General features: G+C 40.0%; 2 protein-coding genes across 6 annotated transcripts in view; one reads left to right on the top strand and one right to left on the bottom strand.

Annotated features, from left to right (window-relative positions):
• NPQ1 (non-photochemical quenching 1) overlaps positions 1 to 19,005 on the top strand; it is a 230,466-nt gene that overhangs the window by 194,060 nt on the left and 17,401 nt on the right. The gene's annotated exons all lie outside the window — the stretch shown is intronic.
• On the bottom strand, positions 14,073 to 17,776 carry LOC149238594 (uncharacterized). The gene is made up of 3 exons (XM_089367009.1): positions 16,008 to 17,776; positions 15,766 to 15,907; positions 14,073 to 15,637 (listed from the first exon to the last, which is right to left on the bottom strand). Exons 1-3 carry the CDS (start codon positions 17,740 to 17,742, stop codon positions 15,178 to 15,180), a joined length of 2,337 nt encoding a protein of 778 aa, XP_089223135.1. The 5' UTR covers positions 17,743 to 17,776; the 3' UTR covers positions 14,073 to 15,177.

Genomic DNA, 19,005 nt, shown 5'->3' with positions numbered 1-19,005 from the left:
TTCCTTTCAGTGACACGTGTGAGAGAGAGAGAGGCTCCTTTTATGCGTAGGAGAGAGAGAGAAGATGAGTGAATTGAATTGTCCAAATTAAGAGAATGCTCCTTGTATTTATATGCAAACGTTGAGGATGACTAGACGTGACTGTTGGGCTTTTGAGCCTACATAAGTTTGTTGGTCGACCTTGACAATTTGTCCATAATCAAAATAAATTCATATCTCCATAAATACTTATTAGAATTGGACGATCTTTAGATCAATCCTACACCTCTCGATGAGAGGAATCTAGGAAAAATATCAGAAGCCATAAATAAGGTGATCCACATGGAGTTTGGCCCTAGTTGCCAATTTTAACAATTGCAGACCTTGGAAGCACAAGAGTTGGCAGTTTATTGCATACTTTTGAAGCACAATATTGGCAGTTCAGAAGTATTTGAAAACATTTGTTGTTCAAAACTGTTTGAAGACATTCTTGATTGGGCAAAATTGTTGAGCTTGTTTGGGCAGTTTTATTGGGCTTGATTGAGCTGACTTGTGGGCTTACTTCGTGGACATTTTGAAGCAAACTTGAGTGACATTTTTGAAGACATCTCAGTGCATTCTTGAAGGGTTCATTTGAGTGTTTTGGAAGCCATTATTTGGGGAAGACTTGAGAAGACTTGAGCTTGTTGGAGACCATTTTGAAGATCAGTTTTGGAGCATACTTTGAGGAGTATTGCTTTGACTTTCATTTGGAGCAGCTTATTGAAGACAATTGGAAGCATAATAGAAGTTGACCTTGGAGACATTTTTGGAGACCTTGATGCGTGATTGAAGCCCTCATGGAGTAACGTTGGAAAAGTTTGATTGGGTATTATGAAGAGCTGTGGAGACAACTTCTAAAGAGATCAAGGTTGTCATTGATGACGTGACGTGAAGACTAAAGCAAAGACTAAAAGAAGATTGACAAGGGTCGTTGAAGAAGACATAGGGAGCCGTGAAGTATAACCAAAACACATCTTGACATAGTGAAGCTAAGGGTTGGAGCTCAAGAGGTTGGAGCCTTGAAAAGGCAAGGTTGGTGCCTTGGAGGATAGGGTTGGAGCCCTAGAGGATCAGAGTCCTCAAGAAACCAGGTCGGAGCTTGAACTAGATATAGGGTTGGAGCCTTGAAAAGACAAGGTTGGTGCCTCAAAATTGACGAGGTTGGAGCCTTGGAAGTCCAAATCGGTGCTTGGCAAATATAGGTTGGAGCCTGGGAGATTGAATATCGGTGTCTTCATCTAGGGTTGGAGCCCTACATATATTTTACTTGATTTATTGAAGAAATTAATAAAACATTTATTCTTATTGTTCATTTTGTGTTCTAAATATAAGTGATCTAACTGGTAGAAGTAACAATTGAGAAGGAATACTGATTCACCCTCCCTCTTAGTATTTCCAACAAAAGGGTGTCACTTGAGCTGAGCCGATTTATCTACTAGGAGGGCTGACTTGGTCTACTTGATGGAGAAAATACTTTAAAAAATGGTTTCTTTTGACTTCAAATAAAATATTTTTGACTCCAGCATGAACAACATGTTAAACAAATTATAATTAATGACAAACTATACATTATGTAGATCAAACCTAGTTACAACTTCAACACTCCCTCTTAACTAGGGAGGTATTCATAATGACTATCAAGATGTTCTCAAGTTGAAGACTTATATAAGAAAGGATCATCAAGATTAGGATAAGCATCATCATCAATATCATTACCAACATCAACCACACTGCCATAACCCAGTCAATACCTTTGACGTATGGCAAAACAAGCTCACTCTAGAAAGAGATCAGAGCATGATGTTGGGAGGCTACAACCTCTAGGACCATTCTCTCTAATCAAGTCAAAGTGACACAGGGATAACCTCCCTAATTAGGTCACTATACAATGACACAAAAATAATCAATGTCCTCTACCGAGCCATTTGCCTATACAAGTCAAAGTGACATAGGGACTACAACCCTAATCAGGTCATTATACAATGACATAGGAAAATGTCTGTCCACAAGACCATTCTTCTTAATCTGGTCAAAGTGACACAGGGATTACAACCCTAATTAGGTCACTATACAATGACACAGGAAGAATGTCAGTCCACCAGACCATTCTTCCTAATTAGGCCTATGTACTTGACATAGGGATAACCTCCCTAATCAGGTCAAAGTACATGACGCAGGAAGAATGTTAGTCCGATGTTATCCAATTTTTCAAACCATTCTCCCTAGTTCTGGTCAATGTACTTGACACAAGCTTAACCTCCCTAATTCAAGTCAAAGTACAAGACACAGGGAGAACCCATATCAATAATATAGTCATCACTCCCTCTTAATCAAAGATGCATCTCAAACTTCTTTTCAGAAAGAGGTTTCATCAGCATATCGACTATTTGCTCATCAATGGAAATATATATTCGAGCTTTACTGCTCCCTTCTGACGACAATACTTTCTTCACAACTTCTCCCTCAGTCAGAGACAAATTAAATATGATCATCCTTGATCATGACGCTTTTTCACGCTCTTCAAAAATCTGAGACAACTGAGGCAAACGTCTTGACATGATCCACTCCCTCTTACAGGGATAACATGTGAAAATTCGATTACCCGAATCACCACTGCAACAACTGATTAATTTCCTGCTATTTGTTAACTACTGAACAAATTATCTACTCTTTCCTATAGTAAACATTAAAACTAATACACTGCAGTCTTCACCAATTAAATTATAAGCGGAAACAAGAAACTGAGCAAGAAAGAAATAACACACCACATTACACCATTATTTTTGGACAAACGTCACCAGAAAAACCCATTGTGGGAAAGCCGGCGCAGCAATTGAGGGTTTGTATTATTAAGAAGTAGTTTCTAAATACAATCTCCGGATGCCTTGTTGGTTATCCAGTACAAAGAACATCACTGACAGGCGATCCCGACTGATCCAGCCACAGAATGGCTTTCCCATTGCTGCCTTTGCACCGCCTCTATGTAGTCACTGCGTCAACCCAGTGTCATAATGTCTAGGGACAACGTCACTCCCTCTGCTGATCGATTTGTATCCCAAGAACTTCGATTTGCACCTCCTGACCTCACACCCCGACTTCCGGCTTCAGAAATCGATTCGCTACCTCTGCGTCAGCCTACGCTGGCCATCTTAGTCTCTGTGCTGCCTCTCCCGGATCTCTCTCTGCCTCCTCTACTGAGTTTTCCTGGATCAAGATAAATCTCCAACCAGAACTATCCCTGCCCCTCACTACAAAAGATCACTTCGAATTATCTCCCCGGCAACTGCTGTGCTTCAGAAATTCGATCTTCTGACCTCCACTAGATATATTTTCCAAATGCCCATCAAGCCTCTTCTTATAATCCTTCTGTTGAGAACCAACGACCCATATTAGATTCTAATCAATGGCTCAGATCATTTTGGCTTGATCCTCGTCTTCTTCTAGAAGTTTCACCCATAGTTTGATTAATACCTTTTAATTATTTTAATTTCCTAAGTTTAGACTTAGGCACCCATTAAAAATAATTAATTATTTTAATAAAATTGATTCCGGGTGGAATTTCCCAAAACGATTCTGGGTATTGTGGAATACATGTGTCCAAGCCTCCCTGCAAATTTTGAGGCTTAGAGCACATCCGATGCTACCAGAAATGAACATAACTTTCTCAAATCTTGCTTCCATCCTGCTGTTTGCTGCAGATCTTGACAATCAAGGTATACTTTAAACCATCTGCTCCCTTTGAACTTGGAGCTCATCTAGTACAATATCCTTCAAGTCGCAATTATGGAAAGTCCTCTTGCTTTGCTTCGTTCTTCCACTTCTTCCTACCGTTGTCAAAACCTTGGCAACTTCTAATATGTACCTGCAATCTTCATTCGGAGGTCATGGAAGAACAATTATAACCAAGGATAGATAGACAAGAGACTAACCAAAAATTAAAGAAAATAACAATAGTAAATAAAAAATTAAAGGCAATAACAATAGTCTTGTTTAAAGAGAAAATTTATACTTATCTTTTGAGAAAGGTCAGCTCCTGCTTAGTCTTAGACCTCACATCAGCATGATGTCATTTATGTCATTCCCAAGAGCTAGGGTTTCTTCTTACAATGGAAATGATTAGTCCTAGGGTTTTTCTTGTTTAGACCTTTGCTAGGATTTACGAACATTGGATGATTCAATCTTCAAAACCTGGGATCTTGCAGACTTGCAAGTTTTACAAGTATCAACTATCATATCAATTATGTCTTGTCATATACAATGCATCTTTTCATTACCTGCTTCTTGCAGACTTTCTTGTAATCCAGATCTCTGGCTTCTTGGTTCTTATACTCAATTGATCATGATTTACATGGAAAAACAATGTCACTTAGTATTAGACAATATTGTATTCACAATCACATTTAATAATACCATTAAATTGACTCAATCTTCTAAATGTAAAGAGCTTTGCACATACCTTTATGACATGCTGAGATCTTCTTGCATCATTGGATTAGAAGTAATTAAATTCAAAGAGAACAGACTTATGACTAGCCCTAGATTAGACCTTTGCTGACAAATCTCTTTGAGATATAAAGATAAACAAATACATACCTTGAGCGCCATGCTTCAGATTATTAGACCCTAATCATTTCTTCCAAAGTTATTTTGTTTAGGCAGAGATATGTACCAGGTCAATTCTTTTCCAATCAACTACATCGCTTGTGACTAAGTCTCACCTCCTCCTTATATTTAAGGTCAGAAATTGAACATCAGATTGGCTTCTTGTCAATATACTCTGGAGTCTGAACCACAGGATGTCACCACAGATTCTTTGTACTAGTTCGAATCTCACAGACTTCTGTATTAGTTCGATACCGCAGACCTCGGATCTCTGTCAATATATATCACAGACCTCGGATTTCTATCACAATATATACCACAGATCTTAGATCTCTGTCACACAATATATACAACAGACCTCTGTCTTAATTCGGATCTCTATATCACAGACTTTGTAATAGTTCGAATCTTTTGTTATAGGTTCAAATTTCTGTCACAGGTGTCATAACAGTTTTTGACCTACTGCACAGGTGATTTGTTGCAGATTTTGGACCACTCATAAAGAATCAAGCCACAAAACTGATTGTTATTGAGTTCGGTTCATGCACAGGATACAAGTCACTTCAAGAGACTTCTCAGAGATACTTTGTACTCAACGGACTTCTTCGACCTGCTCTTTTCCTTGAGGAGACTTGGCCCTCACTTGGCCTTGTTTTCTTCTACAAACAGGGGTCTTTGACCTACCTCAGGAACACTATTTTCAGGCTCGGCTATTACAGAGAGAGCACTAAATAACTCAAACATAACCCTGCCTAGAATTACCCATGTTCAGCTATCCTTGAACTCGGCCTCAGATAAATGTTTCAGATCTTGGATGCAAGAAATTGTCACAGATATTTCATATAGAACTCATCCCATCAGGTTGCTACTCAAAACTAGCTCTGATACAATGTGGAAATTTGGTTGCAATCTAGAATTTCTTAACATGATAATTACTTTTGACTATCTATATATTTCTTTCATTTAGCATTTACTTCATTAGATTATGTCATCAAGTAATTACACATTCAAAACATAAAGAAAAGCAGGAATCAAAGTGCATAAGAAACAAGAGACACCAGAGATTAGGCCAGTGGCCAGGGCAAAATCCACAAAGGGAAAACCCATCAAACCTTTCCTTACAGAATCTTTGTCAACAGGAGAAATCCAAGTCATAGTAACAACTCTTCCCTGAATTGCCAAGTCAGTCCTCCATGAAAACATTAGTAATTTAGTCCATAAGAATGTTGCCACAAGTTTGTCCAAGATATGATTCTTATCTTTGCCTCAGAAAACTTCGTATGAACTATCACAAACACTACAGGAACATACATAGAGCCACAGGTAACTTGGATGCTTCAGGAACATAGTGTTATAGATAGCTTGGAATCCAGATGCTTCAGGAGATTATCCCTTGAATAACTCATATTCATCACGCAAAATGCCTCTGTTCTGCCATGAAAAGTGCCTCTTGTTATGGTACATATGTGATATATGAGTTGCTACAGAATTCCGAAGCTTGGAGGAGGGCGACTAGGTGTATAAATACCCTTCTTGTTCATGTGAAAGGGTGTCACTTGAGCTGAGCTGACTTATCTGCCATAAGGGCCGACTTAGCCCACTTGAGGGACACAATAATTAAAAAAAATATTTTCTTTTGACTTCAAATAAAATCTTTTTGACTCCAACATGAAAAACATGCTAAACAAATTATAATTAATGACAAACTGTACACTATGAAGACTGAACCTAGTTATAAGTATAAATTCAACATAACTGAGTTACTTCAGAGAGACATTTCGTCAAATGGTTTAAGGACATATGACTGTAGGTGTGTTTTTCATTATAAATCTCAAATAAAGAGCACAGTACAAGAGTAACACCACAAGACTACCACAACTCAATAAGATATAACTTGGATTGGGATATGAGGATAACACATACCACTGCTATACATTCGCTACAGCAATAAAGAAGCAATATGATCATAGACACCAGCAAAATATACAATAATAAGGGTACTGTTCCTCAGGAGTATGCTTCAGCAAGAGATGACTTGACATATAGGCAGCTCGAACAGGCCTCTATATGAATGAACACGTCCCACATAAATCAATGATTGAACCCCCTTTTGAGACTGATATAAATGTGGTCCCTTAAACTTGTTAATTTCAGCTCAGATCGCCCACTGACGTAACTGTTGTGTTCAGAAATATAAAGCGTAGCCAATAAGGAAGGGAGACTACGTCCTTTGTTTTGAGTCTTGACTGTCATCAACAAGAGAGAAACTCGACCCAACTCCAGAGAGCACAGTGAAACAAGGTCCCTTTCCTTCAGCACTGTAACCATGAGATTAGGGACTGAGTGTGGTCCTCTGTTAGCTCAGATACGCACCAACAAAGAGAGAAAATTTGAACCAGCAATAAGGAGAGGTAACTTGACCCCTCTAAATAATGAGAAACTCGGCCCAATATGACCAGAACTTGACCAACCAAATAATGAATGAACTCGGCCCTGGAACTTATGGCTGAGCTTAGCCCCTCTTCAATCGTAATATTGACCTCAGATTTAGCTTGGAGGTCCCACCTGTAAGATGATATATAGAAAACACAAAATCAGAAGATAAAATCAATTGATAGCACTTTTATCTCCATTATCTTCTGCAAATCTTCTCCTTCAAGTAAGCACAATGGCGAAATCTGAGTGACTCTGTTCTCAGAATCAACTAAGGTGTATAGTTTCAACACCAAAGCTAAAAATGGCAGCTAGGGTTTCTCAGACCCTAAGCTCTTTTCCAAAATCTCTCAAAAAATCCATTTTTGTCAAATCACAAATGATAGAATGAGGAGAGACTCCTCACCTCACTTTTCCCCTTTTATAACTTAGTGACCACCTTTGCCACCATTTTACCTTTTTAATTTATAAAGTCACTTTAGGAACTTTTTCACTCTATAAATTAAAAGTGACCTTTCATTAGCCTAGGATATGACCCATTTTTCACCACTTCAACATTTATAATGTTTTTCCTACGCTAATCATGTTCCCTTAGTTAAATTTTTTCCCGCCTTAGCCTACGGAAACTTTATTAGGCTAGTGGAACCTCGTCTCATGCTTCCTAAGTGGTTGGGGACATTATAGTCCTCCCCGCCCAAGATTGCTTGCCCTCAAGCAACTTTAGTTTCGGATGTTTGAGTGCTTATTCACCCTCCTAAGTGGCATCCTCAACTCGTAAATCCTTCCACTTCACCAGGTACTCCATGGTTCTATTCCTCAACTTTCACTCCCTTGTCTCCAGAATCTCTTCTGGAACCAGAATTAGCTCTCCTTCCTTGTCTAATGGGGGGAGCTCAGTGGAATTGACTACATGCTTCCCTAAGGCCTTTTTGAGGGATGAAACATGGAATCCATTGCGAATTTTACATCCCTCAGGAAGATCAAGCTCATAGGCCACTTCTCTAACTCGTCTCACTATTCTATATGGCCCATAGAACTTGAGTTTTAGTTTTTCTGCCCCCTTTGTTTTGAGTGATGACTGCGTGTGAGGTTGTAGACGAAGGTATACCATATCTCCTACTTCAATGTTGTGCTCTACCTATGCTTGTCTGCATATAATTTTTGCTGGTTTTGATATGTCTGCAAATTGTCCTTGAGGACTTGTAAGATACCTTAGCTCTCCTAAATCCAATCTTTAGCGAAAGGGGCACAACTATCCCCAAGTATGCAGTTTCAAATGTAGGGGCATCATATCCATACAGTGCTTTGAAGGGCGTCATACCAATAGACATGTGGAAAGTGGTGTTGTAGCAATGCTCCCCTAGATGCAACCACTTTATCCATGCCTTATGTTGGCCAGATACATAATTTTTGAGATAACCCTCCAACCACTTGTTGACTATCTCAGTCTGCCCTTCAGTTTGTGGGTGGTGACTAGTGCTCGATGTCTCCATCCCGACAAGTCCGAATAACTCCTACCAGGAGCCACCCATAAATCTAATGTCTCTGTCGCTCACGATGGCCTTCAACAACCCATACAATTAGAAGACCTCCCTGAAGAATAGCTCAACCACCTGTGCTGCTGAATACTTAGATGGTATGACAGAGAAGTGCACAAACTTCATAAGCCGGTCCACCACTACATATATGTAGTCCTTACCCAATACCTGAGGTAACCCAATGATAAAATCCATGGAGATGCTCTCCTATTTCCGCTCAGGGATAGAGAGCTATGGTAACAATCTTGTCGAATGAGTATGCTCAACTTTGTTCTTCATTTAAAGTATTTGAGTCATCTTGTAATGTACTTGTCAAAAGAATAAAGAAAATAATTTTTATTATTATAACAATGACTTATTAAAGCATGGGTTTCATGCTTGGTTCATCATTATATTAGTCAAAGTCCCCATTGTAATGTCCCAAATGGAGGAAATTTTGAACAAACCCTTTAAATCAAATTATCAAGCACTTAACAAGAAATTGCCATGAAAAAAACAAACACTTGAAATTTGACTGAAGCCATAAAACTACAAATTGCATAAAACTCATTAAAAATCACAACATTAGGAACAAAGAGAAATGCAGCAACCAAAATCCAGCTTTATTATATATAAATATATGCCAATACAATAGCTGGGAACGACCCTCCGGTCTCCAAACTAAAACAGAAAAACAATCACTACACTTGTGGATTTTGAATGAATCCACCAAGGGGAGATGGGTGCTCGCCTAAACTCTCTAAATCACCTGAGGGTTTTCATCCTGGGGCTACCAATGGAGTAGAGAACCAGGTTCTCAACCTCTCATACAAAAACAATATCAACTCCAAGATGTCCTCCAATGGTCTCCTCCTCCAATTTTTTAGATTTGGTAGACTCGTCTAGAACCTTCTATTTTATTATTATTTTAATTATAGAGCACTTTTCCCTCTTTTATTTAATATTCTTTTTAATGCGGGAAAATGGTAAATTGGCCATCATGTCTCACCAAGTCATTGAAACTCTCATCTAACCATCCCATCATGTAGATATTCTCGTCCCGATTCCAACGAGCTATTACACTAAGGTGTTCTGCCACGTCTTCCTCCTGGAATGCCACCTTAAGCGTAATTAATTGAGTCAAGCCCACTAATAACTCAGTTTTTTGAAAGTTGTTGGAATGCGTCGGAATGAAAGGAAAACTAGGTGGATGATGGAATATACCAAGCGAATGCCGCCAGACCTCATAGAAACTCCTCAAAACTCCATCGAGACTCCTGATGACATAACCTGCTCCATAGACCTGGCCATCCCATGCCTTAGAAATCTACCCTGGCTGTACTATGAAGAAGAATAAAAATGGGGACATGACTGTCCTCCTGCCCCAAGATTGCTTGCCCTCAAGCAATCCAAACTTATGGACCAATCTGGTGGCCCAGGCCCCAACACAACTGAGACCCAATGCTTGGATCCCATACGAACCACTAGTCCACATCACGCCTCCAAGCTATCAAAACATGACTAGATCCTCCAATACCTGGATCCCATGTTCGTCTCTAATTCAACCTGCTACTAGTAGATCCACCTGGATCCTAATGCCACCAAGAAGGAGCATTAATGCTCCATGGCTCCTGTTGTGAATGCTACCCCACCAACTAATTTGCATTACCTACTTATGTTCTTCATTTTAACAAGTTATTTTCAGAATTATTCAGAAAATATTAATGCAAATACACTGCAACCTACACCAATATACAGATCAAGTACTGAAAAATAAATGAGACAACCACACAAAGGACACTTATTTTTGGACTAAACGTCCCTGGAAAAACCCAGTGTGGGAAAACCGGTGCAACAAATATGAGGGTTTTATTATTATGTAGATTTCTGAATACAACTAGGGTGCCAAATCCGGTTCACCCAACAGAGAATAAACCCGACAGAAGTACCTCTATCTAGAGACAAATATTTTGGCGGATCCAACAACTGGATGAACAAACCCCATAGGTGACTGCGCTATCCCCAGTGCTGTGCAGCGATGGCTGCTCCTAGCTCTGCGCTAGGACTGCGTCACCTCCTCTAGGAGCTGTGTCACCCTCCCGGTGAGCCTTCCCGGTTCAAAAATTGATCTACTGAATTGATGCCCAATCTGCCTTACAAAAACCTTAGCGCTGCCTCTATGTGACTGCGTCAGCCCTCTAGCCTCTGCGTCACCAACCTGGAGCTGCGTTGTCTTTCCTTGGTGCTGTGATGCCTCTCTGCTATATATTCTCGGCCTTGGACAAAAGTCCCACTGTTGAACTGCCCCTCTCTGCACTAGAAGCTCACTTCGAAATTCTTAGCAAACCAAACCCGAGAATTTCGATCTAGCTCAAGTGCTGCTTTCCTTGTGTGTGTTCTCCAACTGACCCCAAGCCTTCCTTTATACTTTTCCCGTTGAGAAATCAACGGTCGTGATCTAATCTCTAATCAACGACTAAGATTAAATTAGACTTGATCCTCGTCACTTAAAAGCTTATCGCCCATATTTACATTAATTCACTTTAATTATTTTAATTTCCTAAGTTTTAACTTAGGCACCATTAAAAATAATTAATTATTTGAATAACATGCACTCTAGGTGGAATTTCTCCAAACGATTTCTGGGTCTTGGAGATCTCATGTGTTCTAGCCCCTCCACAAAATTTCGGAGCTAGAGCACATCCGATGCTACCCAAAAATCAAGACTCCCTCTTAGCAAGGAATGTGCTCTAGCAATACTTCCCAACATAAGTATCACACTGATCCACGACATCGGCCCTCTACACTGCTGATGCTCGGCCTGCTGCCCTTCATCCACTGTGTTGTTGCAATCTGCACTGTTGCCCATGACACTGCCACTGCCACTACTACATCCGTACTGCAGCTCCCTCTCAATATGCTACATCATGCTGCCCATAGCACTACCACTACTAACTGCTGCACTGCAACTCAGTTGCTGAGAAGTAAGCAACTGAAAAGCCACCCAAAAGCTGACATGCTGGTTAGTTTGGATGACCCTTGACGCTGAACCTACCTCTGCTGCTAATCTTTGTTGCCCCTCTGATGCTACTACGCTGTTGTTGTATCTGCTTTGTGCCTTCCGCACTACTGCAACACTCCACTGCGCTGCTTCAGACTTTGGCGCTCTAGCTTTGCCACTATTGCTCCATCATTCCTCGCACCAACTGACTCTCGTCATTCTGCTACTGTCATCAAGGGATCTCGTAGCTGTTGACTTTTTCTAGCATGGGATGTGCTCTAACCTTGAAATTTGGAGGAGAGGCTAAGGCACATGAGATCTCCAAGACCCAGAAATCGTTTTGAGAAATTCCACCCGGATGAGGAGTTACTAAAATAATTAATATTTTTAATGGGTTCCTATATCTAAACTTAGGAAAATAAAAATATTAATGGATATTAATAAAGATAAGGGCGAAAAGCTTCTACGAGATGAGGATCAAGTCTGTTTTAATCTTAGCCATTGATTAGAGACTTAATCTTGGCCGTTGATACATCAACAGGAAAAGTATAAGAGAAGACTTGAGGATCATTTGGAGACACACTAGCAGATACTTAGTGTCTCAACGAAAATCGATTCTCAAAAGAAGGAGATTGATTTTAGAGGGAGAGTTGCAGGGTGGAGGAAGAGGAGGGCATCACCAACAGGCAATGTTTGAAGAAGAGGTAACACAGGGACAGTGGGAGACAGCGCAGAGAGAGACGCAGTCCAGAGGAGAGACGTAGCCCTCATGCAGGCTGACTGAGAGGGACGCAGAGCCACGTAGAGTGATGCATAGCTGACACAGAAGTGGGAGCAGGGTCTCTAAAGTGTCAGAAAGTGTCAAAGGGAAAGTCTCAAGTGTTTTCTTTTAGTTTCTCTGTAAAATCATTCCTTGTAAAAGAAATTGCTGCTGAAGATTAATAAAGCCCTCATCTGCTGCACCGATTTTCCCGCATTGGGTTTTTCCGGGGACAATTGTCCAAAAACAACTGTGTTGATGTGATTAGTTCTTGTGCATGTATTTTTTCTCCGGGTAATTGTGTGATAGCTGCAGTAGAATTTATTTTAATATTTGTTGAAGGGATTTCGTAAATAAGTTATTGTGAATAATAAGTAGGTGAAATAAATCAGTTGCTGCAGTAGAATTTCAGTTTAGAAATTTTCACATGGTACCAGAGCAGAGATTTGGCAACATGAGACGAAAATCGACTATGGGTCAAGAGCATGAAGCAGAAGCATCCACTCAAGGGGACTCGCGTAGATTTCTAGAAGAATGCACAAGGGACATGAATTATGATTATTCTATGTTAGCTTCCACATTGGAAGAAGAAGTTGCTTGCTTAGCAAGCTCTGCCTGCTCTGAGGTTTGGTATATAGATAGTGGAGCTTTCTGGCATATGACAGGAATCTGAGAATGTTTTTTAGATTATCAAGAAGAAAGAATGAATTTTCAAATCACCATGGGAAATAAGGCAAAGTGTACCCCAGTAGGAAGAGGTACTGTAGTCTTTCAAACCGAAGCAGGAGAGCGGCGTCAAACAACCAATGTGCTGCATGTGCCAGGATTGGGGATGAAATTACTCTCTGTATCTCAACTTCAAAACAAGGGCTTTGACATTTTCTTCATTAAGGAGAAAGTATATGCTAAACATCCGAGTTGGAAACAGAAGGCTTAGATTGGAATCAGAAGTAACAGGTTGTACAGGTTACAGTTAGAATCACCAATGGAACTGATAGGCAGTAATGGAGACAAAGATTTGAACGAATTATGGCACAAGAGGATGGGACACTTACACCATGGGGCTCTGAGAATTCTTAGGAAAACAGTATCAGGAGTTTCAGAACTAAGTACCGAACGAGATGATGTATGCAGAGGGTGTGCTTTGGACAAGTATGCCAAAGCAGCATTTTCTAGAAGTAACAATAGGGCTAAGAGTGTGCTAGGATTGATACGCTCTGACATCTGCGGATCGATGTCCACAAAAGCTCTTAGTGGTGCCGAATACTTCATCACCTTCATCGATGACCATTCCAGGAAGACTTGGATCTACTTTCTGAAAATCAAGGACGGGGTTTTTGGTCGATTCAAAGAGTTCAAGGCTCTAGTGGAGAATCTGACTGGAAAGAAGATAAAGGTGTTGTGCTTAGACAATGGTGGAGAGTATGTTGACAAGGACTTCACCGATTTTTGCGGTAAGGAAGGCATCAGAAGGGAGTGGACAACGCCCTACAATCCAGAGCAGAATGGAGTAGCAAAAAGGAAAAATAGGACTATTGTGGAAGCAACTAAGGAAATGCTGTATGATCAGGATATGCCTAAACTCCTGTGGGCAGAGGCATGCAGCACGACAGTTTATGTCCAGAACAGGACTCCACACAGGGCATTGTCAAAATCAGTGTTGATAATATCGGTATCGGGAAAATATCGGCGAGGGTCCAGAAAATATCTTATCGGAAATATCGGCGAAAATATCGGCAAAATATCGGCAAATATCGGCAAGCATAAAAAATGCATAATATATTCATTTTTTTCAGATTTCTAAACATATAAAGCAATAACAACATGAACTAAACACATTGGCACATAAATATGAAGAAGGCATTGATATATATGATGTCAAATAGAAATGATACATCAAACTTCAAAGGCGATACCAAATCCTGCTGATCCCTGATAATTGTCCAATCAAGGACTCAAACAAAATAACATCACATATCCTGCTGATCCCTGATAGTGATAATTGTCCAATCAAGGACTCAAACAAAACAACATCACATATATAAAAGTTTAAAAGTATTTCATCATCATGAGTTATAAACTTATATGTAGCAAAAGTTGCAAAACAAATAAAACTAGCAGCTATCTATCTGAGACCATTGGCCTCTCCCTAGCAGCTTTCTTTCTGTCTTGTTCAGCAATTGCTTCACGAGCTTTTTGTATAACCTCTGCACTAGAAACCATACAAGGCATAACATCTGCATCATATGCAGAGAGTTTAGCCAGATGGTATTTCAATCGTGTAATCCCTCCTGACATCTTGGTCCCACACAAGTTGCATGATATATATGCCTGATTTGCCCCACCAACAGCCTCCCCATACTCCCAAAATGGGTCCAAGGCTTTTGGCATATTTGACATTTGTAGTGAACTAATTCAAACCTAGGGCACAAAAAAAACAAAAAATTGGCATTAAATGAGTATAACTATACAGTGCCCAGCAAACACTCAAGAAACTATTTTAATTTTTAAAGCAACATCTTCATGTTCAGAATTTAAACAACAAAAGCAAGCATAAAAAATGCATAATATATTCATTTTTTTCAGATTTTTAAACATATAAAGCAATAACAACATGAAATAAACACATTGGCACATAAATATGAAGAAAACACTGATATATATGATGTCAAATAGAAATGATATATCAAAGGCGATACCAAATCGTGCTAATCCCTGATAATTGTCCATTCAAGGACTCAAATGTGGAGAACCAATACAAAATAACATCACATATAATAATAAAAGTATCTCATCATCATGAGTTACATGTAGCATAACAAATAAAACTAGCAGCTATCTATCTACTGCCCTCTCCCCCTTTTACGGGAAAACATGATGGGCTGTTTGCCAGGCCTGCCCCTAGTAGTAGAAGGCCCTGACACTGCCTCTGCACCTAATGTCAAATAATGAGTGATAGGCATGGAGCTATGCTCTCCTATATCTATAGCAGATGGTGTTGATGCTGATGCTCCCGCAGTGTCCTCCTGCTCCTCCTGCTCCTCCTCTAAGTGTTGCTGCTCCTCTGACTCCGAGTCCTCCTCTTGCTGCCCCTGCTCTAATGGATCATCTGCCACTGGCTCCTCCAACCATGAAGGTGACTCCTCCAATATGGGCTCCTGAGACTCCACCCTCCACGGAGACAATACATCAATATTGTCTAAGGAAATGGCATCTGGATCCACTGGTGATTCTATTTGCCTCACTCGAAGTCGGATGTTGTAATGCACATACACCAAATCGTTGAGGCGTGCGAACTCCAACCTGTAAGAGTGTCAAAAAAAGTAATGAGTCTTGACTCTTGACTCTTGACACTTGAAGGTCATAAATTAAAAATTAAAAATTACAATAAGTGTAATTGCTCAACTGAAGGCTTGAGTTCAAAGTTATACCTGTTGCGCTTTTTGGCGTGTATTTTCTCAAATACACTCCAATTGCGCTCACACCCTGAAGAGCTACATGTTTGACTCAAGATTCGTATAGCCAAATTTTGCAAATTTGGTACCCTTGCACCATAGCTTCGCCACCAAAGATCTACAACAAAATAATGAAATAAAAAATTCAAAAACTTAAAAGTTAAAACATAATTAAATTCAAATTTCTAATTTCTAATGAGTGATGACTTGTCACTTACGTGGCATGAAGAGGGCCCTTTCCTTAATGGCATCATCAAAGCCAAATAGGCCAACACAATCCTGATAACTATGTATCTCGCGGCTGATTTTGCGACGAAGCTCAGAATCAGGTACCATCCTCTCAATACAGGAATGGAGCCCTTCCATCACCTCGCCATCAAAACGAAAACTACATTTGTATGCAAATGCAGGGTTGAGGAAGAGTGCTGCTGCATGAATGGGTCGATGAAGCATCCCTGTCCACCGACTATCGATCACATCCCATAACATCATCTGCCTATTAAGGCCAGCAGAACCCTTGTCTGCATAATAGGAACGAATGGCCTCCTTGGCCCTATCCATGCCCTCATACAAATAAGGCATTGCAGGCTTCTCTCCATCCACCAATCTAAGAACCTTTACTATAGGTTCGCTAACTGCACATGCTTCTTGTACTCCACGCCAAAATGTCTCAGAGTACACCATTTTTTCAATGGCTCTCCCATCAGGTCTCCTGCTGTATCTACAACCACGCCAATCATCAGACACAAACATTTGCTTCAACTCGTACTGACATCGAAGCAAAGACTGAAGAGTAATAAAGGTTGTGGCAAAACGTGTGATGGCAGGACGCCGCAACTCCTTGTTTCTAGTGAACCTCCTCATAAGGCTAAGAACAAAAGCATGGTTATAAATAAACTTGGGGATGCTCCTAGCCATATCAACTGCCTCCTTGATGAAGGAGAGTTTCCCCATATCCTCAAGCAACAAATCAAGACAATGCGCTGCACATGGAGTCCAGAACAATGTGCGATGCCTCTCCATAAGCATTCTGCCGGCAGACACATAATTAGCTGCATTGTCTGTTACGACTTGCACCACATTCTGCACACCAATCTCCTGAATGAACCCATCTAACAACTCACATATCGTTGCTGCATCTTTGATATGTTCTGATGCATCCAACGATTTAATAAACATGGTACCTTTAGGACAATGTACCAAGAAATTTAGAAGGGTCCTACCCTTCCTATCTGTCCAACCATCAGACATCACTGTGCATCCAGTGACTTCCCATGTCTGTTTCAACTCCGCCAATCTAGAGTTGATGTCCTGTTTTTCTGCTTGAAGAATTGGCCCCTGCAACTCCTCATATGTGGCACTTTTGTACCCTGGGCCCACAACAGCAATAGCATCACACATTGGTTGCCAAAATGGATTGGTTTTTGTGATGCTGAGAGGTAAGTCGCTCCAAAAAATACACCTCCCCATGACTCTATCTGCTTCTTCCTTCTCCTTTTTTTTATAAAGCGATTTTATGCCAAGTTGTGCTCCAGCTCCTGTTCGTGGAACAAAAAATGATGACCTCGCATTCACACTAGCAGTAGCGCTAGCATGTGATGGTGTGCCAGTTGTGGAGCCCCTCCCACTAGGGCCAGTAGGGCCACTACCCTGAACATCAAAATCAGGAGAAGATATCCCAAAAGATCTACCTGCACGTTCAGCTTTGTTTCTTTCCGCCTCTTCCTTCTTTCTGTCCTTTTCTTCAATTGCCTCAAGAGCTTTTCGTATAAGCTCCGGACTAGAAACTTGACAAATGCCAACATCATGTCCAGTGAGTCTAGCAAGATGGTATTTCAGTCGTGTAACCCCACCTGTCATCTTGTCCCCACACAATTTGCATGAAAGATATGCACGATTTGTCCCACCATCAGGGATCCCATACTCCCAAAATGGGTCCAAGTTTTTTGGCATATTTGTATTTTGTAGTGGGCTAACTCAAAAGGAAACCTACAGCACCAAAAAAAATTTGGAATTAGTAACTTAATAAGTTAATAAGTAATACGAATTTACGAAATTCCATGGGTGCAGGTCTCAATATCAAATCCTCATTCTTCAAAGACAAATGGACTAAACTTTAACAAAGTTCTACAAGAAAAATCCAAAGGTCTTGAAAGAAAATTAAATTTTTAATAGCCTAGCTTTTAAAAATTAAAAGTGTAAGAGCAATAACAGTATAACTGCAACGCTGCAATTTTACAGGTTCAGCCATATCTTTATACAGGTTTACAGGTATGCTAACTTTGGCAGCAGAGTAATATGCTCATTGCTACCTATACAGCATCTATTACTTTGATCATGATGTTGGTTACTTGTTGACCCTCAAAAGCAAAGGGATTAAGTTATTAACTAAGGAGATAACACAGGCCTTAGAGTCACTTTCAGTGCATCTGCAAGTTGAGCATGGGTTTGCTTGTGATCTTCATCTCACTGATCAGTTAAAGTGGAGACTACGGTAGCAGGGTAGCCTTATCAGTCACAAATAGGCATCTTTTATTGTGTTTGCTATCTGTGATCACATGCTTCTGAAAATATTAAGGACAGTCACAAGGTTTTCAAATCTATGTGTCATAGTCAATAATAAATAATAAATATCATTTATGTAATCTGCAATCTTCACACAAAGGACCCTAGTCAAGCTATGTAGAAAAGAGTCAAAAGACATTAAAATCATAAAATATAAATGTATTCAATAACAGCGTTAGAGGACTGCGATTTGGCTGCTACAGGCAGTGTATACATTGAGGATATTATATGTCAAAAGTTTATCATGTAGGTTTCGATCTTGTTGTCATATAGATTACTCTGCCATTGTCATCATATAGCAAGGTCATAGTCATTGATATGCCAAGTTTTACTGCCATGTAGAGTCAACGCCATTTCTCTATGTCACTATCAAGCTTTTACCAATCGTTGCTCCTGTATAATTTCAATGCGAGACAAAGTAATCTTTGCCACTGTGTAACAGAATAATCGTTGCCACTGTATATGAGCAATGCTCACAGAATAGAGGCAAGCCATAGATAACATATGTGGGATAAATAAGAGCCATGCGATCAATGTAGAATACAAGCCACAAAATATAGATGCGATGACTGTAGAAGACAAACCATGCGATCACTGTAATAAGTTATAGACTGTGCGTATATAGTCTCGACTCTCCATGCATATAGAATG

This window comes from Pinus tabuliformis, chromosome 8 (genome assembly GCF_031772625.1).
Source record: "Pinus tabuliformis cultivar Carrire ecotype Pingquan chromosome 8, CPIR1, whole genome shotgun sequence".
Classification (NCBI taxonomy): domain Eukaryota; kingdom Viridiplantae; phylum Streptophyta; class Pinopsida; order Pinales; family Pinaceae; genus Pinus; species Pinus tabuliformis.
Note: the sequence above shows the minus strand (reverse complement) of the source record. Positions and strands in the feature narration are given on the sequence as shown.

Bases quoted from the DNA above. Each gene is read 5' to 3' on its own strand.
- LOC149238594 (XM_089367009.1), bottom strand. From the start codon at position 17,742: ATGCCAAAAAACTTGGACCCATTTTGGGAGTATGGGATCCCTGATGGT. The intron at 15,908-16,007 runs GTAAGTGACAAG...ATTTTGTTGTAG, and splicing joins AAGGGCCCTCTTCATGCCAC to ATCTTTGGTGGCGAAGCTAT. The intron at 15,638-15,765 runs GTATAACTTTGA...ACACTCTTACAG, and splicing joins CACGCCAAAAAGCGCAACAG to GTTGGAGTTCGCACGCCTCA.